The 24,268-nt window shown below is 33.9% G+C and overlaps 1 protein-coding gene and 3 long non-coding RNA genes across 9 annotated transcripts; all 4 read left to right on the top strand.

Annotated features, from left to right (window-relative positions):
• The first annotated feature begins 7,200 nt into the window (after positions 1 to 7,200).
• Positions 7,201 to 10,010, top strand: LOC118483301. 6 transcript variants are annotated; one of them, XR_004870269.1, is made up of 6 exons: positions 7,201 to 7,434; positions 7,507 to 7,895; positions 8,050 to 8,192; positions 8,286 to 8,855; positions 9,249 to 9,351; positions 9,442 to 10,010. It is a non-coding gene; the product is annotated as an uncharacterized LOC118483301 (long non-coding RNA). The 6 variants fall into 6 exon arrangements; XR_004870266.1 differs by having other exon boundaries at positions 7,210 to 7,434; positions 8,050 to 8,347; positions 8,801 to 8,855; XR_004870267.1 differs by having other exon boundaries at positions 7,210 to 7,434; positions 8,050 to 8,347; positions 8,795 to 8,855.
• Positions 10,011 to 12,905: 2,895 nt separating this feature from the next.
• LOC110884404 (cationic peroxidase 1) lies at positions 12,906 to 14,684 on the top strand. The gene is made up of 3 exons (XM_022132112.2): positions 12,906 to 13,164; positions 13,609 to 13,803; positions 13,932 to 14,684. Exons 1-3 carry the CDS (start codon positions 12,955 to 12,957, stop codon positions 14,490 to 14,492), a joined length of 966 nt encoding a protein of 321 aa, XP_021987804.1. The 5' UTR covers positions 12,906 to 12,954; the 3' UTR covers positions 14,493 to 14,684.
• Positions 14,685 to 17,126: 2,442 nt separating this feature from the next.
• Positions 17,127 to 20,168, top strand: LOC110881124. The gene is made up of 4 exons (XR_002559599.2): positions 17,127 to 17,225; positions 18,624 to 18,674; positions 18,834 to 18,884; positions 19,822 to 20,168. It is a non-coding gene; the product is annotated as an uncharacterized LOC110881124 (long non-coding RNA).
• Positions 20,169 to 20,730: 562 nt separating this feature from the next.
• On the top strand, positions 20,731 to 22,779 carry LOC110881123. Its single transcript, XR_002559597.2, has 3 exons — positions 20,731 to 21,191; positions 21,356 to 21,649; positions 22,445 to 22,779. It is a non-coding gene; the product is annotated as an uncharacterized LOC110881123 (long non-coding RNA).
• The last annotated feature ends 1,489 nt before the right edge of the window (positions 22,780 to 24,268 follow it).

Here is a 24,268-nt window from a genome sequence, read left to right as displayed (position 1 = left end):
GGGGCTTAAACGTGCCAAAATGCATCAAAAACCAAGTTTGGAAGCACAGGGGCCTGTTCTGCCAATTGCTGAAATATTCTACCAGCACACAAGGTCCTTACGGACCGTATGGGAGTGCTTACGGTCCGTAAGCCACCCCCAGCTCAGCAGAATCTGTTTTATTTAAAAACCCAGCTTCCCATTGTTTTGCACATGGTTTCCTTGTTTCTATGGGCTGGTTTTGGGTGCACCTTGTTTACCAAATCAGTGGGTATGAGGTGTACAGACTAGATCGAAGCTCGTTTCCCGATAAACGATCCTAAAGGTTCTAGCATTCCTATAAATACCCAACCCATTCACTAGCAAAACCCCACATTTGATCTGATTCTATGCTCTCTAAGTGGAAGTATATGCTTCCTACCTGAGAGTGAATCGGATCGAATCTTGCGGGGACCTTCTGTAAGTATTCTTTCGTGCTTTTCTTTCGTTTTAGCGTCAAAGTCAAACTGCGTTTGACTTTCTGCATTGACCAGTTTATGGTCAACGTGAAGTTCGTTTGAACTTCATAACGTGAGCGTAATCACGATGGTTATAGTCCCTAGTGACTATACCTACTGATTACCACGTTATCTAGGCTCAGTGACGCGTCGTAGTTTCGGCCAAAATGTGTTTTCTCGCGTATTTTGTAACCAAACTACTCTAGGGTATCAAAACCATTTGTTTTGATACCAAACCTGTTTTCTAACTTAACTAAACATGTTCTAGCATGTTTAGCTCGTCACTTTTAGATTTGTGCTTGTTTAGGGTCGTAAAGGTAAGCGATCTAATCAATCGCTTATACTTTCGAACCCGACCTGTTTGGTTGATCATTAGGATCCGACCAAACACATTAGGTGACCATAGTTGTATAGGGAATAACCTTCCGAGGTTATACCTTATGGTCACATCGTTTAAGTAGTTGTATGATAGGTAGTTTATATGCCTTAGGAAAATTACCAAAATACCCTTTTTACGCATAAATTCATTTTAAGCATATGTAACCTAAATTTTGACATCTAAACTGATTAGGTAACTATATTAGACATGTTAAGGCATATTTTACTTGTCATAGGACTAGTTAAGCGGTCCGAACGCGTTTTACGCGAACGACGCGTTAAAGTAGCATAAGCTACCTAAACAGGTCGTAATGGGTCGTAAGCACTTAGGTTAGGTTTCATTTCAGTATGTCGGCTTTATTTAACCATATCATATGAGTTCCAATACTCATTTGGTTTACGAAACCTCATACTATCCAATCTCCCGGTTTAGGTCCGGTTATTTATGTAGTTATCTATATAGGGTGCCGTTTGATTCCGTGATCCCTCTAGCTTTGCTTGGTTGTTGTTCAAGACTTCTAAGCACCCTCAAGTGAGTACATAGTACCCCTCTTTTACTGTTTTTCAAACATTTTGGGGTGAAACACATGTGCCTACTTGTTCCTTTCGTGTTTTCCATGTTTTCACATCATATGTTGCTATGTTCTTTAGTACACTTATAGCACATGATTTCATTACATTGTTTTGCTATGTATGTCCATTGTGTGCATACTTAGTACATCGTTTTACATGACATGTTATGCTACGTATGTTCATTTAGTGCATACTTAGTACATTGTTTTACATTACCTTTTCACGCTATGTATGTTCATCATACTTAGTGCATTTGTTTTACATCACATGCTATGTATGTTCATCATGCTTAGTACATTTTCATTTCATTACATGCTTACATTTTGGGTATGACATTTGGTTTGTTTAAGTGGGATAATATACATTCATTAACTTTGATCATGCCGCTAGTTAGTAGGTAATGGTACCATAGGAATTGACAACTCCCGTTCCTGACATCCTAGGTATGTTTGGATGGAAGGAATGACCGAATTCGATATACATTTACACAGATAGACCTTTAAATTCGTTTAGGGGTTTATCACCACAGTCGCAAGGCTTGAATATATGCATTTTCACAATACCGCATAAATGCTTGTATTCAATATAGCATGCATTTCCACAAAACATAATATTGATTTAAACTACGTTTTACTTCAATACATTGTTTTGTGCATTTTTACCTATGGTTTAGTTGATACATATTTCACTTGCCATACATGACATTTTGTTTACACATTACATGATTGACCTTTGACATAGACATTTTGATATTGATATACACATTTCATGGACTACATTTTGACATAAACATTTTGACATGGTTTTCACAAAGACATTTGACAAGTGGTTTAGACATGGGCAATTTACATTGGTGGTTTGTTTGGGTAAGTGATTTAAGTAACGAGGCGTGTGTAACGTGGTACAAGCATGGTGGATACGCCGCTGGTACTTCCTATATATAAATGCTTGTATTATATTACATGTCATAGCGTTATTATTCAATTTGGACTTATACAAATAACATATTTTTCACAAGACATTGTTTTACAAACAACTTATCTTATACAAACTCATTTTTACTTGGTTATCCATTTAACCTTACATTATTCTTTTAAATATACATATCTATCATCGCTTTTCAAATGATTTATAAAACAAAACATTTTCAAGGATCATGACTGAGTTTTGTTAAACAACTTTTTCTAAACTTATAAGTCATGAATCCTAGATTAATAAAACCTATGTACTCGCCGGCATTTTTATGCTAACGTACCTATTTTCACATGTGTTTTAGGAGATGATGCATAGGGTTGATCAAGATACACATAGGTGGACTTGGGCCTTAGTGACAATAAAAGATGCAAGACTAGTTAAATTTTGTTATACTTCTTTGTTTGTTAAGACATTGTAACTCTTTTAATCAATAAAACAACATTTCAATTTTCCATGTGTTACGAAACAATGATTCTGTTACAACACTCCCCGACGATTCCGCCACGTTGTGTTGTTTTACGTGGTCGGGGCGTGACAATTGTCCATGATCCACTTTGAGATTATTGACTTCGGAAGCCCCTGCAGTCTTCATAGAAATTCATTCAAACAATGAAGCCCATGATTTCTTTACATTCGGAACACTACCAAACACAAGATCACATGACACATCAACTTTCGGAATGTTAAAGATGACATTTGGACCAACAGGTTTGACTTTTGGTTTTAAATCTCCCTCTTTAATTGGTGGAAATTCCTCAAGCAACTTGTCTAATTCAAATTCTAGTTTTTCAACATCATTTTCAAAAACTTTTGATTCAGTTTCAAAACATTTTCCATCTTCTTTTCTTCAACTGAATGTTTTGGTTTTGCCACCCATGATTGGTTTTCAAAAATTTTCGTATTCGAATAAAACTTTGAAGTCTTTTGAGTCTTCGAAGATTCGCCAATCTCAAAGGTTGATTTCGGCTTTTCTTCGGACTTCAAAGATTCACCTCTTTTCAAAATTCGAACGGGGAAACCATTGGTTTTTTACCCTTAACATCAGTTGGAGTTTTAGGTTTGGGTTTTTGCAAAACTAGTTTCTCAAGCTTTTTCACACATTGCTTGGCCATGTGACCAATTTCATTGCAGCGGTAACAAATTCTTTTGTCATATTCGACAAAAGTTGATTTGTAGGTCTCCTGTTTCAACTTCTTAGCTGCATTGAAATCGTCAATGGCTTTTTGATTGAAGATATAGTCTTTTTCATCAACCATGTTCTTACCAGCAACAAAAACATCACACAACTTTTCCTTTGGTTTTACCTCATTTTTTACTGAAGATATAGTCTTTTTCATCAATCATGTGACTGAAGATATAGTCTTTTTCATCAACCATGTTTGTCATATTTTTAGTTGTTTTGGTATTTAGGGGGAGATAGATATATTTTCAGAAAATACAAAAACAATAAAAAATCCAAAAACATGAGATATTTTCAAAAATCCAAAAACAATAGAAAACCCAAAAAGTGTTTTGTGTAAAAAGAGGAAATGATAGTACATCAGCTAGACAGTTACGGTATGCTAAACATATGTAATGTTTCAAGCATTAAATAGTCTCGCTGATGATATGCCGATAGGTTTTTACACATTTAGTAGATTTGTTCGGGATATAAACCTAAAAATCATAGCTTGCTTATTTCGTGGGGAACATCTCTCGGATATATAGGTAACCCCTGAAATCTTGTTTGAAAGATTTTCTATTTCTGAGATACTAGGTCTATGTGCGTGATGATATCTGGGGTATTATACCAGGACTTCTGATTTTGCGGAAGCAATAGCCTAGTCCTCGTATAATACTCTGCACTGCTTTAAATCTTTAAAGCCTCCCCTCAGCATAAAAAATGATGAACATTGCAAAATACTAATCATGTGCTGTTGAAGAAAAGATCCCCAAATGGGACACACCGAAAGTCGAGCCATCATCTCTTTGTCTGAACGGAAGTTCTAACCTGAGCTCTCATGGCCTCGCACTACCCGTTTACAAATATCATTATTGTACGTTCACCTATAAGACTGAATATAGAAGTCTGGATACGAGAGTATATTCTGAGGTGGGACACGCGTATAAGTTAAGTTCTTAAAACACTAATTCGTATCCTGAATAGATTGAAATTTGTGTGAAAATTTGAAAGGATTAGTATATCGGCAATCTAAGTGAATTGTTTAATACTTAGTGGGTAATCAAGCTCAACGGTACTTGTAACTTGTCGGTAGCTGATATGATCCTCTAACACGCTCACCAAAAACATGTTTGTAAATAGTTTTCTTTGCTGCATTTCATTTCATTTCTGTTTAGCATCAAAACCCAAAAATATTTCTTTGTGTTCTAGTTTAAACTTTCTTAAAATCCCAAAAAGATTTTACTTTTCTGCTTTAGTTTTACGACAAACCAAGGTAGAAAGCTGATCTTCAGACTCTTAGTCATGAAGCTGAGTAGGAAGTTTCTGAACTGGACAACAGGTTGGGAGATAATCTTGAAAGGTTTGGTAATTCAAAGTCAAAACAAGTTCATTAAGTTGACACTTGTAAATTTTCATGAAAATGTGTTTGAAAAGTTTAAACAAATTGTCAGTTGTTTCGTTTCGGGTCAACCAAGGTCATTAACTTAGACTTGGTAGACAAATTAAGTGCCTAGGGTCATTAACTTAGACCTAGATACTTAAGTGGATTTCTAAAACTGACCAAACTCGACAAAACATCAAAAGTCAAAAGGTCAAAACATCAAGTCAAAGAGGTGTTTGGATCAGATGGCCATCCGACACTTGGTCATGCTTATATATAGTGGTCAAAGGTCATTCAGTCAACTTTTTCGATCAAACGACCATTCGACAATTACCCCAAACACTCTCAAACTTTTTCTTGCTTGATCTTCTCTCTTGCTTTCCAAACTTCATAGGATTATTGGCTTACACAATCATCACTATGGGAAAGGAACAAAATGAAGAAGAATTACGAAGAAAAGTGGTTGAAAAGATTAAAACTGAAGGTATTGCACAAACAGTTTCGCAAGAAACTTTGTTAGAAGGAAAGAAGAACTGGTTTCAGGTAATGCCCAAGGAGAGGAAGTTCAGGAGACCTCTTCAGTATTTCACGCATAATGCTGATATATCTCTGGGAGATATCTTATCATGGGGCTATCTTGAAGATCTGCAAGTCTATGCCATCAGACGGGAACAGGGGGTTCAATACTTTGAGTTTCTGTCAGACATTCAAACCCTCCCGTGGTGGGATGCTGAGGAGTTAGTGCAGACAAAGAACATCAAACAGTTCTACTATGGCTTAGATGTGAAGCAACATGATGAAAATTTATGGAACTACATTAAGTTGCAGGCAAAGAATAGATTTCCTGACTGGAAGCCACAATATCCAAAGCAAGATATCAAGATTGATCCAGTGACAAAGGAAAAAAGATATTACTTTGATTACAAAACCACCGAGATGTCTAAAAAACATGCCGCTACGTGCAATGGAGCAAGATTTCTATGAAGATTTTCATGGTTGGATGTACAACCAGAGCACAGCGGAAACGGTGATTTCTTTATTTGACAAGAAGACTGGAGAATCGAGGAGGATCAGTGTGTTGGATCCTATGTGGTTAGTAAATTGCTCGAAGAAGGATATTGACCGTCTATTCTACAACAAGATTGTGTATGAAAAGCCATATAAAGTTCAAGCTCAACAGTATCAGAAGTTAGTGAACTTGTGCTACGCGAAAGATATCAAGGTGGGATAGGAAGCGCAATGGTGATTCTGAATATAGAAAATATTGTAATGAAGTTGGTAGGCCTTTGAGGCAAAAGATAATTGCAGAGCGTGATGAAAAGAGAAGACAGAAAGCTAAGGCGAGAAGACGCAGCAGGAAGACGGATTGAAGACTATGCAGGAAGGAACTACTGCTACATCCAAGGGGGAGTCTGTTAGTATATATGTCTGTAGCTTCCGTCTGCATCGAGTCTTATGTATTTTGTGCTATGTATATATTTTTGTATATGTATGTTTGTGTCTATACAAATCAAGGAACAACGCATAATTGTTAAAGTGAATTCTGTCGGACGACATGTGTCATCCGATGGGATGGCAGATGGCCATCCGATCGGATGACCATCCGACCGGGTGACACTTCTCCTTCCCTGATTGCCTATAAATAGATGTTTACTACTAGTTGTTTAGAACCTTTGGCTGATCATTGTAGAGAAGATCTATCTGTCTGACTTTCATCTGGATCTTCTGTACTTTCACCATCAATCAATGAAATCAGACATGTTAAGCGTTGAAACTGTTGTTTGTGATTCTCAGATGGTGTCGAGGGATTCCGCACCTCGATACTGATCGATTCAGCTACGTTCTACGACTAGAACAGATCCCGCACGTGGCCTAATAGATAGAGAAGGAGGCGATTTGTTTATCATGAGCTTGTACCAGACAATTTTGCTAGTCGATAGTAATAGCACCGTATGCAAATGTTGAAAAGTGTTTTCGGTGTGTTCTACATGTTTATTTTTGAATCACATCAAGTTTGGATTCCACATAAACTTGGTGTTCATTGATATCATTGTTAGATCCCTTAAATTAGGACTTACACAATTTACATAAACGAATGCTAAAATTTTATATTTTGGTACAGGTGTACCCTAATCCAGTTAAGATTTACAAGTGGAGGATCTTTTGGCTGATCCTGAGAATGAATAATGGTTGTCCATATCTGCATATCTTAGAGCTGTGTGGAGGTACACACATTCTCAATCTTGGTGACTTTTATAAACTTTTCTTCTATATGTTGTATTAAAATATATAATATACAACTAAGGACCCATATTTCAAATCCATGAGAGGCGAAGGTATTTGGTCATTTATCTGAGGAGGGAATTGCTAAGGGGATAGAGTTACTACTGTAACAACACAATATGCTTTTGAAGCTATTATGAAGGCGTCTCAGCTTTAGATGGAAGTTGATCAGGCATCCACAAGCTGGAAGGAAGCTTCTTGAATAGGTTGTCATATGTAGAATTTAGATTCATTTACTAAAAAATGGGTTTTGATTTAGGTTATATGATCTTTTACAGGTTAAAGGGACTAATCTGGTCAAGCGGCCTCAATGTCATATGAAGTGATTTCTAATGCATAAAATCTCATAAATCACTTCGATGAAAGAAATTTTAATGATTCATATTACTTATATGTAAAATTCTAATTTACTAGTATCATGGAGTCGGCCCGACCGTGTCTACACTAGTTTCACATGTTTTAAATCGAGCCCTATTTCGCCCTTTACCCAACCCACTATTTATGCTCACAATCCAAATTGTAGATTTGTTTCTATTTTGCTTATGGTTCTTGAAATTCTGTAATCTTTCGGTTTCTAGAAAGTGACAGCTTTAATGGTCAAGTAGAATTTGCCTCTATTCCAACGACAAAGAAGCCCGATCTCAAGGCAAAATTCTCCGCCCTTCAGGTAAGATGTGCAATCTGGTGTTATATTAATGATTAGAAAAATTAAATTATTTTAATTATATTAATAATATAATATTAATTTAACTGGTGATTAGAAAACTCAAATTATTTCATTTGTATTAATAATATAATATTAATCTAACTGGTTATTTTAGCTGTATGGAGACTGGTTGTGGACTATGGTGTTTGGAGGATGACGAGTCAAGAAGCCGAGTCAACTCAGTCAACTAAGCCGACTTAGTCAACACAGTCAATTCGGATCACACTTGGCAAATATACGGATAGAGTTTTGAGAGAGGTATAGCGCCTTTGTAATACAACTTCAGGTATACCATTCATGTTTAAAAATCGCCGTGATGTTTTTGCTTGAGAAACGACGACAAATCTGAAGGTGAAAGCATACATTCTTGGTAAACAGAGAAAGCGTAGTCAGTTAGTTGAATTTGGAAAAAGGTATACCTTCTTTCGTTATTTTCATGCTTTTGAGACTAATTTTAGGTTGAATTTTTCCTTTTTTAGCCAAGTAGTTATCTTCACTTTCCTATAAATACTTTGAGCTTGATATGAGTTTGTGGTTCAACATGTGACCTTATATGTTTACACAATTAATTGCAATTTTCATATCATTAGATGCCTAGATAGCTTTGTTCATTTGTGTTAAAGGGATCTTACTCGAAATAAAGAAAATAAAAATAAAATAAGAGGTGCCAATTTTGTATATAGATGAGACAGAATGATGGATAAATTTATTTGTTTATTGATTAAAGATGATTTATAGTTTCGTTCAATTGAATGAGATGTGGACTATTTGTTTCATCGGGGCATATTTGATCAATTAAAATCGCGGTTACGAGTTGAAACCAACATCGTTTACTGGTGTCATGTATGTGGAACACGAAGAAGCAGTTTAGAAGGCTGTGGTTGCTATTAATTCAATTGTTGTTGGGGCTGACTCTTTAAGGTAAAAATGTGAAAAGTGCCTTCACACATTTTAGAAAAAAAAAATTTGACAGTAGCTTTTCTTGTAACTTATAATACTTTTAAAAACTAACCAAATTAATGATGTTCTATACGTGAACTTCATAGAATCATGAAGTTCACTTCATTATTAAACTAATATTAGGTGCTATAGTAAAATCATTAATTTCACACTATTATTGACCTTTTATACTAAAAGGAAAACATATACTTTCTTGTATTCGATTATTGTAAGAAAATAATATATATAAATGGATAGCGACTGGAAGTATCTCTTCCCTGTTACGTGTTTATACCGATACAATTGGTTATGCCATGGGTTCATCTAGGCCAAAATTCAATTGGAAAATTCAGACAAGTTGGTCTGGTGATGTAGGTGTAGATGAGACTGGTGTGGAGCCCAATGAAATCGACCTGGTTATGACTCAAAATGGCTGTCAAGATCAAAGGTCGTCAAGGCTTTATAAAGGCTGCAAATGGTGACATTGTGTCTCTAAATACTGGCTAAAAGTTGTTTATGTGCCTTGAACTTTTCACCAAACATGACTCATTCTTTTTCGTTTTTGTAGGTGAACGCAGATGTTAAGGTCATTTTATTCTCGTACGTGTCAAGGGAAACATGGGTATTTAGAAATTAACCGTGAAGGCATCTACTTACAACATGATGAAGATTAGTGATCGGGAGTCATTTGTGTTCCTTAGTTACTAATTTTTAGTTCGATCATATCTCTTGCTATCTCTTATAACCATCCTACTCATGATATCGCATGACATTGTAGACTGGGAGACCAATTGTGTATGGGTTGGGCCTCAAAAGGGAGAGTATGGAGTTAGAAGAAATGTTGAAAGGTGAACTTAAGCACAAAATAGCTCTTTCTGGCTGCCCCACTCTCAATGATATATGGATGTCACTTTGTTTATTAAGCGACTTCAAGGATATCGAATTTTAGGTGTCTGTTAAATCAAAGAGGACTTGCATCTATAACGTTGGATGTGGTAGGGCGTGCTACACCAACTCGACTGAGCTCATGTTACTTTTAGTAAATTGTAAATGTAACATTATTTGTCTTTTTCTTGATGTTTTTTGTACACGGCTTATAAAGAAAACTTCATACCTAATACCTAATGATACAATCCACTTTGTTACTAATTTATGCAATGTCACTTTATTGCATTACTTTTATTGATACACGTATGATTAATGTAATTTAAATTTTCCTACCCAGGTTGTCACCCGGGTGATAACCTAGTTGATATACAAATATCTCTAAAATTAAGGGAGAATTCATATTTTTACATAAACCAAGACTTGCAATTGTAATATTAAAGTTATAATTGTATATATTTAAACGTTTAATACCATCACATAATACCATCCATAATAAAATTTAAATGTTTAATCCTACCAAGAAGTATATAAAATAATTTTAAATGTGTAATATCAGGACCAAGAAGTGTAATTGAGTTTTGGGCTTATCAACCAAGTCATGCAATTTCTCTAGCTTGAGATACAAGTCTTATATTTTCTAATTATATTACTTTTCAAAATGGTAAACAAAAGTCTATTTTACAGATTCTCAATTTGTTTATCTTTTTAATATTATTTTGAAATTAATAACCAAAATACACATTTACAGATTCTCAATTTGTTTATCTTTTTAATATCATTTTGAAATTAATAACCAAAATACACATGTTTGTTGTTTTTCAGATTGAAAAAGTCTCGTGGTAATTAAACAAATATGGTTTTTATATTACTTGCTAAGTCAAACTATATATACTTTTTTCTGTATCCCAATGGACAACAAAAGGGATTGTGACATCTACCTATTGAGTTACCAATATTCCTTATTATAATAGATTATATCGACGATAGCAACTCATATGCATAGCTACTAGTCTCTTGCCTGGAGCTTTTTTATTAGTTTTCCGTTGTCTATAAATAAACAAGTCGTTTTCACATTTTATTTTTTCAAAGAAAAGAAATACGTCTTTTTGTATGGGTAAAGTTTTAATTATATTTTAATAGCTTACATGTCTCTTTTATTTGTTTTCACTTTTCACTAATAGTAATAACTATTTAGTTTTATGATCAATATAGTTATACTATTTATTTGGCACATCTAGCTACCATGGACATTGCATGTTTGTTAAAATACAACACATTACCGCCACGGTATCCCCAATTCCCCATTAGTGAGGAACGACTAGAGGTTAATTCGTCACCACCTATAAAACTCCCATCGGTAAGAAATGTATTTGTCGTATACCCTCTTAATCTCGTTTCTCTTTCCATACTTACACTACTATGTGTTAACCTAAACTTACACTCATGTCGGAGCTTGCTCATCACGCCAAGCCCTCATGGTGAGTCTAATGATGTTCTTCTTTGTCTCATGTTACTTGAGGCAACAAGACCATACAATGGTACGTTTACGTACATTAATGTTTTCTTGTAACAAGCTATTGATATCAATGATAATTGCTTTGGAGAATAATAATGTACTTTAGCGAGGTCTTTATAAGGTGTACTAGTTTTGAGAAAAGTCTAATGCACATGACACACTACAATGAATTTACTTTCCATTGGTTGCACCTTATGTCCTTAATTATAATATATAAATTTTATGGTCTAGAAATTCCCTCCCGTTTGCTTTTAGTTGTAACTTCACAACCAAAATATCGTATTTATCCAAAATTATAAGTTAGATAAGCAAAAGTCTATATGTTATTATATGTTTACCAAGTTGTAGTATGGCAAGTTCTTTTGGGTGATCAACCAATCATATGGGTTTTTTTCTATTATTAACGAGGTCAAAAACAACAATTAATTTTATATTGTTAGAACTTAAGGGATAATAATGCCCACCAATTCTTACGTATTCTTAATTAGACTAGGTGATTGGCCGGATTTTTATTATACCACATAAATAATGTATATATATATATATTTTTTTTTTTTTGAAAGGCAAGACTAACATTACATTCCACCACAAAAAGATGACCCATCTCAGCAAGGAGCTAAGAGGAAACCTCAAAACAGAAACACTACAAGGAAATAACAGATTAGATAATAACAGATTATAGAGTTGTGAATATTTCGTTGTGACGTGCTTATTTTGTATTTTGTATGTATGTATCAATATAAATGTTGTTTAAAATCAAGTTGTTAATAGTAATGCACAAGTGATCATAGCACAAACATACGTACACATCATTAAAACGGTTTATGAGTCCCCCCCCCCCCTTTATAAAGTCACGTGTTTTATCCTTTTCGTCGGGTACAAGTGATGTTTTTATATATATCTACGCTTCCAGTGAATTTTTAATTTGTTCGAAATCGAATGGGTCAGGTATAATGATTTGTTTCCATTTACCGTGACGGACTTGACCGGTATCGTCCAAACAATATTGCTACTGATACCGAAATTTTGCTTTTTTAATTACAGGGTTCAACGCCACTGCCACAGCGCGCGGGGTAGGTTTACATGAGGTATTGAACGTAAACATGCCACATATATCCCACGGACACAAATACTAGTTATTAACAAATGCTATGATGTACAATCTTTCTTTTGTATTAAAGTTATGATAATTAATTATGATATGAAAATTTGAGTATAATATTTTCACACAAATACTAGTTATTAACTTGGATTGTTATCCTGTTTTTTCTGTAGCTTGCAGGCATTGTGGTCGTGCCATTTGACGACCATGAATGGATGTAGCAAGTTTTGGAAATGTCAACAAAGCTTTTATATATATATAAATATTAGTGTAGTTATAATAGTAATGATTTACTTGTATTAAAAACAAAACTAGAACGATGATTGGAAATTGAATAACTTAATTAATATAACCTAGGAGTTCTAGAATTATGAACCAAGTCTCTTACATTATTATAGTGCAAGACTGCAAGTGTGCATATACTAATATTTAATATTTGTCTTTGAACATTTCTAAAACCAACCAACTATAACATTTGTCTCTATATAAATACAGCACAAGACCACAATAACATTACACAACACAAAGATATTGTACCTGAAAAAATCCATTTGGTCACCAACTATAGAGAAGATATGAATGCCATAAGCTTCTTATCTCTTGTTTCTCTCATTTTTTCTATTGCCACCGCAGCTTTAAACTCGGGTTTGTCATCAAGTTATTATGATCGAGTGTGTCCAGAGGCCCTCCCGACTATCAAACGTGTGGTGGAGGATGCATTGGCACAAGAACGCCGCATGGGTGCTTCTCTTTTACGTCTTCATTTTCATGATTGTTTTGTTAACGTAAGTAACTTAACAAAGTTATATATTTGCGACAGAAATGACTAGCTTGTTTTTAACCAATGTTACATCCTTAGAATAATCAAAATCGCGGCTTGGTTATAAATAAAATATAGTAAACGATTTCAAACAAGTCTTTAACTTATTTGATAACAACCATAAACATTTTTCCTGAAGTTCTTCAACCAAAATTGAAGTTTTTTTTTGTATGTTATTTGATTAAACATTAGAATTTCACATATAGATTATGTTTCATATTTACAAATTCAGCAAATACCAATTTAACTCAACTACTGAGAAATCACAAACTTCAATTACTGCTTCTCAATTTGGCAGGACCTATGATTTTTTTATGTTGAATATTTAGGTTGAAAAAACAGGTGTTAACTTGTCGCACATTGAAAGTATTGGTTTTGTTTTACTGACTTTATTTTTTATATCACATAGGGATGTGATGCTTCCATTCTTTTGGATCAAACATCAACAATACATAGTGAGAAAAATGCACTCCCCAACGCAAATTCGGTCAGAGGATTTGAGGTTATTGACAAAATCAAGTTTGAGGTCGACAAAGTTTGCGGTCGTCCCGTTGTGTCGTGTGCTGATATCTTAGCTGTTGCTGCTCGTGATTCTGTCGTTGCGGTAAGTAAAACATACTGATGAAAATAAAAAATAAGAAGTTGTAGGATAATGCATAGTGTGATGGAAAAATTTTAAATTTGTGAAGAGTTTAATTACTTTTCTCATATATATATATATATGGTTTGTAGCTTGGTGGGCCATCGTGGAAAGTCAAGCTTGGAAGAAGAGACTCAACCACCGCTAGTCGGACCGCAGCTAACGCAAACCTCCCGTCACCATTCATGGACTTACCCGCCCTTATAAAAAACTTCAAGGACCAAGGGCTTGATAAAGAGGACTTGGTTGTGCTTTCGGGTGCACACACCCTAGGGTTTGCTCAGTGTTTTACCTTTAGGGATCGTATTCACAATGAGACCAACATTCATCCAGCCTTTGCGAGCCACCTTCGGACCATTTGTCCACAAGTTGGGGCCAACTCAAGGCTCGCACCACTTGACTCAACACCTGGCTCGTTTGACGTGAAATACTTCACCAATTTGGTGAGTAAAAAGGGAATTTTGAGATCTGATCAAGCACTTTTTGATGGTGGCGTAACTAATGAGCTTGTTTCAAAATATATTCGGAACCAAAAAGAGTTTTGGGCGGATTTTGCAAAGTCTATGGTTAAAATGGGTGATATAAAACCATTAACAGGGAACAGAGGTCAAATTCGCAACATGTGTAGGAAAACTAATTTCAAGAAATATTAAGAGTCCATCGAGTGGGTTAATTTGTTTTATAAGTTTGGGTGAGTATATATTGAGTGTTTGGGTATTTCAATTCTTTTCGTATGTCAATTTCTTAAAAACTCTAGTATTCTATTCTTTCGTATTTTGAATTAAAAACGTTTGTAATTTGATTGTTCTTTGTTATGAATTGTTATTAAGATTTGTTTTCTCATATATGTATCCCGGCTGAGATTACCTACGTTGAATAATTTGATTGTTATTTCAAATACTGCTTTTTATTGACATAAACTAAGTAACTAACTCATTTTCATAGTTTTTCGTCTCTTGCTAGACGACTTTATTTTTTATTTTTAGATTTTAGATTTCTGAATTGGATAAAATTAACAACTCATGATAACAATAGAATAACAAACTTAGGATAATGATATATGGGTAAACACTAAGCTATTTAATTGTAGTTACTTGCTTTTTATTTGGTTTCATTAATTACTATTCAGATGTAGTGGACAATGAGCTATAGTTTAATTGGTAGTGTAAGGTAAGACCATCGGGTATGGTTTGGGTAGTTTTTTTGGGACTATCCGTCACGTAGGCGTCGCATCACGTTCGATATAGAACCATTCAAAGGTGACTATCCAAGGGTGTGGAGACTACCCAAAGTTAATTAATTAAAAAACTAATATATAATAAATAATTAAAACAAAAAAAACCTCTCTCTATCTCTCTCTATGTGGTCCCCACTATCAGCCATCAGCCAATCACCACCACTCGTCGCTTCCGTCTTCCTTCGGACGCTGGGGACAGCGACGCCATCAGGGGGCGGTGTGGGACGAGCCACACGACCCGGGACGGGGGGGAGCCGACCCCCATACCGCATGGTATAAGTCAAGATTTGGGTTTGAGATCATACGTCTCTAGTTTGAATCCGATCCCAACCAGGTTTTAACTCGAGCAAGTGATGAGCATGCATTAATTAATGTGATGGGAATCGAATCTGAATTAAGAGGGAGACTGTTGGATAAATCTAGATTTGATTAATTATTATTAGTTAATGTTTATTAAGTAACTAGGGTTACATGCATAATTATAAGGATTATGTTATTATTCAACTAGGTTATAACCCGGTGTATTATACGGGTTAAATAAATGAATTTTATATACTAAATAATAAAACAGTATATCTTTAAAACCTCCTTTATTGCACGGGTTAAATAAATATAATTTTATATATTAAACAATAAAAGTTATATCTATAAGAATCATATTGTACGTGTTGAATAAACATAATTTTATATACCAAAAAAAGTTATATCTTTAAAACCACGTGTATTGTAAAATTATAATATTGTTTAACAAATAATAATATTGTTTATTACAAATAATATTGTTTAACAAATAATAAAATAATACATCTTTAAAAAACCACATTTATTACACGGATTGAATAAATATAATTTTATATATCAAATAATAAAAAAGTTACATCTTTAAAAATATGTGTATTACACGGGTGGAATAAATGTAATTTTCTATACTAAATAAGAAAATATATATATCCTTAAAAAAACCCTGTGTATTGTACGAATAAATCTAATTTTATATATCAAATAATAAAAAAGTTATATCTTAAAAATCCTCATGTATTACACGGGTCGAATGAATGTAATTTTGTATAGTAAATAATAAAAAAAGGTATATCTTTAAAAAAAACCACGTGTATTACACGGGTTTAATAAATCTAATTTTATATACCAACAATAAAAAAGTCACATCTTTCAATATACTAATGGATAATACTCGATACGCGATAGATATGGTGATTGTGAAGATGGTTCTTGAAAAGAAGATATGTTATTCAAGAAGCAAATCAGCATCTATTTGAGTGATAAAATGTTGGTACAATTTCCGACAAATTGATTTATAATTATGTAATAAAATTGATATAATAATTTTTTAGGAGTTAATTACATAGTTAGTCCCTGTGGTTTGCACAAAATAACATACTTAGCTAGTAATAGAATGTGATTTTAAACCTACAAATAACGTTAATACCTCCAAACGTTACAAAATGAAAAGTTAATACCCTAGAATGTGATTTTAAACTATTAGTACCTAAGTATGTTATTTTGTGCAAACCACAGGGACTAACTATGTAATTAACTCTTTTTTTAGTAATGAAAATAAAAATATTTCATATATTAATACAAAGTTTGGCTTTCGTGATAAATAATTTGTTTTATTTAAAAATATCTTAAATTAACAATTTTAATTTTAGAATAATATTGTATTAGAAAAATAGAAGAATGGTATTCGAAATTTAAAGTAGGATGAAATTTAATATTAGATCTTTATTCATTTATTTATTTAGTTAATATAAGATAAGTTTGGAAGTGAGGCGAGAAAATCATAAAATAAATGATTACAATGAATGATAGGTGTCACACATTAATGTTTTATTATATAGTATAGTAAAGATATATATTTAGATTGATATAAATAAATTATTCTATTGTAGTTAAATTTGTTAATGAAGTCTCAATAAATTTAACTCTTTATTTAAAACTTGTAAATGTAACGAAGTCTAAATAAATTTATATAATATTAAAGAGAAAGGTCGGTGGTTTTGCCTACCCTTTCTCTTTACCTTTTTCTTATATCATCTTCTTCCACTCCTTTCTTCCAGATTTTTCTGCAACTCTCACTGAACGTATGAAGCTTTGCAAGATAATCTTTCTACTTCTCCTCTGTCATTAGGTTAGTATTAATTTCTTCTCTTTTGTCCCACCAAAATTTCTCTCAAAAGTCTCCGAATTAAATTTTATTTTTCTTCACGCACAAACATAAAAACCCTAATTCACCCCTATTTCAACACATTCTTCACAGGTATCTCTTTAAATCTTCGTTAATTGCATATATTCTTTACAGAATATACATACATACGATGTGTATCTGTAGGTATTATTGATTAATCGTGTTTTTATTTTCTTTTTTTATAATAGATGAAGTTAATCGATCATATTGTGTGTTTATGTGTTCCTGTGTTCAGATCTGGACAAAATTTTGAATTGCGATGTGTATTTGTTGGTGTATTTATGCTATTTTGCGGTAATTTAGTTTTTTTGGTCATGTTTGAAGATGTGATGTTTCTGGAATTATATAGATGTTGATGTTGAGGATGTTTGCTTGATTATGTTAAAGAGCCTGGTGATTGATAACAACTTAAATTTGGTGTAATATATTTACAATATTATATTTCTTATATTAATGATAAATTTCCATTCGTAAAGTATTGATATATAGGCCCATTTTTAATTTGTTGCTATACTAGGATCTTGACCTGCCGCGTGTTGTGGCGGCGTCGAAAGTTATAATAACTTGCAGTTATAGTGTATATTTGACTTGACTCTTTCTCCAAAACAAAAATTTACGTCTTTCGTCGATTGAACACGCATTATATTTGACCCGACTCACTTTCGAACATAGTTAAGAAAAATGAGGACATCTGTGCGGTGATTTGAATCAGATTTTGAAAGTTGGGACTAATTGGGACTTGGGGTACACTTTTTTGTTATTTAAATTACCAGATAAAAGTCGGAAAAAAAATCTATTATCATAACGAACCACTCAATATGAAGGGTTGACAGGTGCATTATTAATTTTGTAGCACTCAAAATTCTGATAATAATTTGTATATTCACAGTATATCAAGTATACGCTTTTTATCTTCGCAACTTTCTAGCAAATATACGTGCTTATAACTCTTATGTTCTCAATGACTTCTTTCGGTGGCAAAGTAGATGAATCTGTTAATGCTGGGTCTGCGCCATACGTGTTCAAGGTTGAGGGTCAGGTTTATCATTCGTTAGGTTCATCAGTGTAATGAATGTGGGTTGTTAATAGTAATGTAAGTGTTCATGTATAACAGTGTAATGAATGTGGGTTTCTTTTGGGACTGGTTAGGCTCTGGGTTAGTTAAAGATTTAAGTTTTTGGTTGAATCCCTACATTAGAAGATTGTTTAGTGTTTTATGTTATGTGCAGTGTTCATGAAGGCTTAATTTGTATGAAGTCTTCAAATACAGTTTAGCTTTTAACAACTGAACTTACAAGACATCTGTTCACATTACTAATATGTTATTTTCTCTATTTCTAGGTATTTCTGATTCTGACTTCATCCAGATTAAGTACTTCAACAATGGATTTTGTACGTTATATATCCTATGCTTTTAAATAAGTGAAATTTAGAATCCTATGTTCATCTATGTATATATGTTCATCTATGTATAACTGCATGCTATTGAAATTGTCAATGTGTAGAGCTTGGCATTCTATGGACAACTTTTTGACCTTTTCCTTTTTTTAGGAGGCTCGGATCGTTTGAACATTCTCTAAAGTTCGCTATTGTACTTTTAAGGTAGGTGTTAACAAATTATGTTTTATGCCTTATTGAAGTTTTGTTTATTTCTTTTGTGGTTTACTAAATTTTTCTTAACTTTCCGTCTGGATATGCATACATGTTAGACGTTAATACTATTATCGTGTTTACTATTTATTATTCTGGTCATTCGTCTGGTTATGCATACATGTTAGAGGTTAATACTATTGTCATGTTACTGTTATGATATTTTTAGTTGTATTTTAAGATGTCATCATCACGTAAGCGTACTAGCCCCCCCCCCCCAGTAAGCTACGCCCTTGATGACATTTATGACCAAACCCCATGCATGCCAACGCATAATGCTTTTAGTTTCATGTCAGTTATAAAATAGAAAAAAAAACACACTTTTATTACATTAATGTCTCTTTCTACATATTATGTTAGCTCTGGCATTTTACTCAAAATGTTGAAATAGTCAAATATAAAGCACGTCAGGCGCGCGCCTAGGCGCTCGGGCGCAGCAGGCGAGCCTATAGCGCCTGGTGGTAGCTTAGGCGCAAACATGGGCTTTTTTTGTAAAAGCGGTGCTCAGGCGCGCGCCCCGGACTAAGGCGCGCTAAGGCGTAACGAGTAAAAAGCGCGGGCTTAATTCTATCAGAGTTTTTTTACAGCTGTAAACCATATTTTTTAATGTTATTTTTAAAGTTTTTAAACTTTTGGTACTAACTATTAGCTACATGATCTTAAATGGCATATATAATAGTTTTTTTATACGTGGAATCTTATTTATTTTCAAAGCATAACATATTTTTATATTTTTTTCTCTATGTGCGCTTTTCTTAAAAAAGCCCATACTTTTTTTGCGCCTTGCGTCTAGGCTCCGGGCGAGGCCTATGCGCCTCGCCTTGCGTCTTTGACAACATGGCACTTATAGGGTTCCAAAGTTCATTGATCTTCATTTTGTTTACAACAGATTCATGAGAAAATAGAAGACAGCTGGGATGGGAAGAGATAATCAAGAAGGGTGGATATATCAGCTTATCCGGGATCAGGTGCGAATGATCGTTATATGCTAATGCCTTGACAAGGGATCTGTTGAGTTTCACATAACTTTATATAACTAATACCTGGAAAATATTGAATATGCAACCATCTATGTACATTCTATCAAACACATAATATACTTGGATTTTCTTTTATTGTATGTGCCTAAATAATGGCTAACTTGGTTGTATCTGGAGTTGATAATACTTTTGTTGATTTACTACTTTGAGTACGTGAATATACGGTTTTGCCGCCGCAAAGCGCGGCATGGCTAAATCCTAGTTTAACCCTTTATTTAAAACTTGTAAATGTAGAAATTATAAATAATATTAGTTAATTTTATTTTAAGTTTCGTAAAATCTATTTGATACAAAGCTAATATCAAGAGTAAATTACGATTTTGGCCCTTGTGTTTATATCAATTTTACCCTCTTGGCCAAAAAAATGAATCTGAGGGGGTTAGGGGCCAAAAGGGTTAGAAAAAAAGACGTTAGGGTCCAAAACGGTTAGAAAAAAGACGTTGAGGGCTCAGATGTTAAAAAAATCCTTTTTGGGCTAAAAGGGTAAAAGTGATATAACCACGGGGGCGAAAATCATAATTTTCTCTAATATCTTAAGTTTGAATTTCAAGTAAATAGATAAATATAAAAGTAATAATTAACTAAATAATATTTAGTAGGAGTATTATTTATAATTAGTTAGAAGAGATTAAATTAAAATAATAATTATCAATAAGAGATGCCCTAATATGATGACAAGTGTTCTCAAAATGGTTTTCTTTTATTATATCTATATACTATATATAAGCATTTCCCATGTACAAATTTGTAATTTCCTTCACAAATTTTAAGACGTCATATCAAAGGTCAAACTTATTTCCCCAATTTTCATACCCTGCTCCCAATTTTGCCCCCATTCATTGCCATCCCAATTATTTCTTCAAACAAACCTGTGTAATTGAAGACCGAATGTAACTGTGGAAACAATTAATCATCCTCTAGCATTTAAGATGGAGAATCCCAATGATCAAAACCGCCCGAGTGAAGAGGATGCTTGGTGTTCTCTGATGTTGATAAATCACGGATCAAATCGCCTCCCCCTTTCAGGGTAACCGGGTGAAGAAGACGACCGGTAAACCAAACGACGTGCACCCGTTTCTGCCGAGTTCGAGTTACAGTCCAAACTTCAGGGTTAAAATCCGGTTCTATCACCCTCCTCCGTTCATCCGGATCTTGTGGTGAACAACAAGGGTGTGAATAAATTGATGTGAAGAACTGGGGTTCGATCCGAGTTTCAAAGGTAAGTTTTTAAATTTTTTTGCTTATCATATGTATTATTGAAGCCTTAATTCACGACTGGCGTTTGTTACAGATTCCATTCCTGATTTTAGTTAGGGTTTATATTAATCATTTAGATTTATAATAATCTTGTTCCAGATTTATGATTTATTTAGTGCTTTCCAGTGTAAGCAAACTGAAGATACAACAACCAAGCTTGATCTGGACGGGCTTGTTGTTATTGGTGAAGATGATTCAACACAAATACATTCCTTGTTACTGGATATTATAGTTAATTTATTTATCTTAATGAACTTCAATACTTGTCGATTATTTTTCTTCTCTGTGTTTAGATTTTTGAATATATACTCTACAAGAGTAAGAATTAGAAGACTCGATCCATTGATGCTGAAAGACCATTAATGGGGACTGAAATGTAAAGAAGCAGTTACAAATTTTGGCTTTGATACTGCATATAAGGTAATTTCTTTTATGTCCTTCATTTTCATGTCATTGTTATATTCTAATGCTTCTTATTTTGAGTTACAAGTGTTAATGAAGTTGGCATGTGCGGTTCTTTGTTGAAAAGATGGGAAATGTTATGATAGATGCCCGATCAACATGAAAATATTATCATTTTGAGCTTATTAGCATTTTACATTCACTCATATGCTTAACAGATCTGAACCCGCTATTGAGTTTTCAACCATTTAACTAAAAGGAAAAGCAATGGACTTAGTAGCTTTGTTTGTTTGATGGTTCATCTGGTAGATGTAAGAATCCATGGACTTCATGCTTCTGATTTCTTGATGCCTTAAGTGTTTTGTGTAACTGGATTGTTCCTTGTTTAGCCCATAATATATTGAGTGCCGTACAAAAAGTTTATGTGACTTGCAAGCTTTTCTTGGTCCAAGATTTATGGTAATAATGATGAAAAATTTGTGTTTATGTATATGATTTTGCATTTGCTATTGTTGAAGTTTGGTATGTCATGGTTGTTTGCACTAGCTAAAAATGAAATGGGTGGGACAAAACATGTATAAAAGGCATCTAAACAGGTCCAACTTTGTTTATCCATGTTTAATTTTGTTGTCTGAACAACTATGTTAATTCACTGTCTCTGCTTATCAGGTACAGGAATCTGTTAGTTTGATTAACTGTTAGATTGCTAAATGCTTCAGTTTGGTATGATTATTCTCGGTTTTTGTGAAGCTGGAATTAGTGTTGCTTATTTCATTAATATCAGTGACACGTTTGATTGTCTTCCTCATTCAGATTATTCAACCAACGGTGTCAAATCGATTCCATATACATTTGGTTTTATGCTCTCTTGATATCATGCCTGATTACAGTTGCAGCAGGCGGCTTGCTTGGGTATGGGAACTGGAAGGGGATGGCTCTTTTTTTTTGTTCGGAGTGTGAAACAGCGGCTGCAGGCTACTCGATCTACTCCTGCTCCTTTTGTATGCAAAAGAAATGGCTAGGTTCTTAAAAAAGTGGAAATTGTGGCTTGCGTGAATCTGTGACTTGAAGACATATAATTAAATTTTTGTACAAATGTGCATGTGGCATAAGCTCGAAATTTTAATTCTATTTATGATTGGGTTGATTATGGCTGTCTTCTATCTCTTAACTGGTTAAATCTATATATACAACAGAAAAAGAACTATGAGACTGGAGGGTATGGAGAGTCTCATCTCAAAAAAGATGGGTCGTTACGTAGATGCCACATCACCATCACATGGAAGATGGTTCTCCTTGCATTTTAGGGGGGGGGGGGTGTCGGAGGATGGGCCTACCCCACATGATTTTATTTTTATTGTTTAATTTATTTTATTTGTTTAACTTTTATTGTTTAATTTTTATTGTTTAACTTTTTTATTTGTTTAACTTTTATTGTTTAATTTTATTGTTTAACTTTTTTATTTGTTTAACTTTATAAAAACAATTCAAAATTTAAATAAAAATAAGACATAAAAGAAGATGATAAAATCCATTACATAACATAAATAAAAATTACATAACCTAAAAAAAATTACACTGCCTAAACTTTATAAAAAAGAGTAAATTTAAAAATTTATAAAAATTACACTACTCGTTATTGTCTTCGTCACTGTCCCCGTCGTTTGCGTTGTTCCATATATGTTCTACCAAATCCTGTTGAAGGTTTACATGCATGAAGTCGTTGGTTAGTGAAAACGAGTTTAAATCATGTTGCGCAGGATCTACCGGGACAGTATTCTCGATAGATGCATTCTCATCATACTCACAAATCACCCAACCTTCGTATTCAATAATCATGTTTTGAGCAAAATGCAAGCGTACATACAAAGGCGCAACCTCTTCGGTGTGAACGCACGTGCCGGTTGTTCAATAATGGCCCATTTTTTTTTTGTAGAACACCAAAGCAACGTTCGATGTCTTTTCTTGCAGCTTTTTGACGCTTGGCGAATTTTTTTCTGTTTTCGTCCTCGGGATATGGAATAGTCTTGACAATTGTAGAGTAAGACGGATATATTCCGTCAGCAAGATAATACCCGCGTCTATATTCAACCCCAGAAACTGAAAAACTGGTGTCCGGACCGGTTCCATTAACGATAGGGCTGTAAACGAACCGAACGAACACGAACAAGGCTATGTTCGTGTTCGTTCGTTAAGGAAATTTGGATGTTCGTGAACTGTTCGCGAACCACATGATGAACAGAAGTTTGTGTTCGTGTTCGTTCGTTAAGGAATTTTGGTTGTTCGCGAACAGTTCGTGAACACAAACCACGAACGCAATCGAACACAAATGAACTTTAATTTTGAAAATTAAAAAGGCATCATTAATCTTAAACATTGTTCATTACGAAAGTAGTTAAATACAACCCTTTAAAGATTGAAGGGATATGGATAATATTGGGTTCAATCGATTGGAGATAACCTGAATGAAGGAGCGTGATATCAAAAGAGGGAGAGGGCCAGAGAGAGGGAAATAATACATATGGGGGAAAGTAAAAAAATTAATAAAACATTAAAAACTTTTAGAAAAATAAACATAAAAAACCGAACACGAAGGAACATATTACCGAAAGTTCACGAACGCAGTCCCGAACGAAC

This window comes from Helianthus annuus, chromosome 10 (assembly GCF_002127325.2).
Source record: "Helianthus annuus cultivar XRQ/B chromosome 10, HanXRQr2.0-SUNRISE, whole genome shotgun sequence".
NCBI classification, from domain to species: domain Eukaryota; kingdom Viridiplantae; phylum Streptophyta; class Magnoliopsida; order Asterales; family Asteraceae; genus Helianthus; species Helianthus annuus.
The sequence above is the reverse complement of the archived record's forward strand: the minus strand, read 5'-3'. Positions and strand labels throughout refer to the sequence as shown.

Bases quoted from the DNA above. Each gene is read 5' to 3' on its own strand.
- LOC110884404 (XM_022132112.2), top strand. From the start codon at position 12,955: ATGAATGCCATAAGCTTCTTATCTCTTGTTTCTCTCATTTTTTCTATT. The intron at 13,165-13,608 runs GTAAGTAACTTA...TATATCACATAG, and splicing joins TTCATGATTGTTTTGTTAAC to GGATGTGATGCTTCCATTCT. The intron at 13,804-13,931 runs GTAAGTAAAACA...TATGGTTTGTAG, and splicing joins CTCGTGATTCTGTCGTTGCG to CTTGGTGGGCCATCGTGGAA.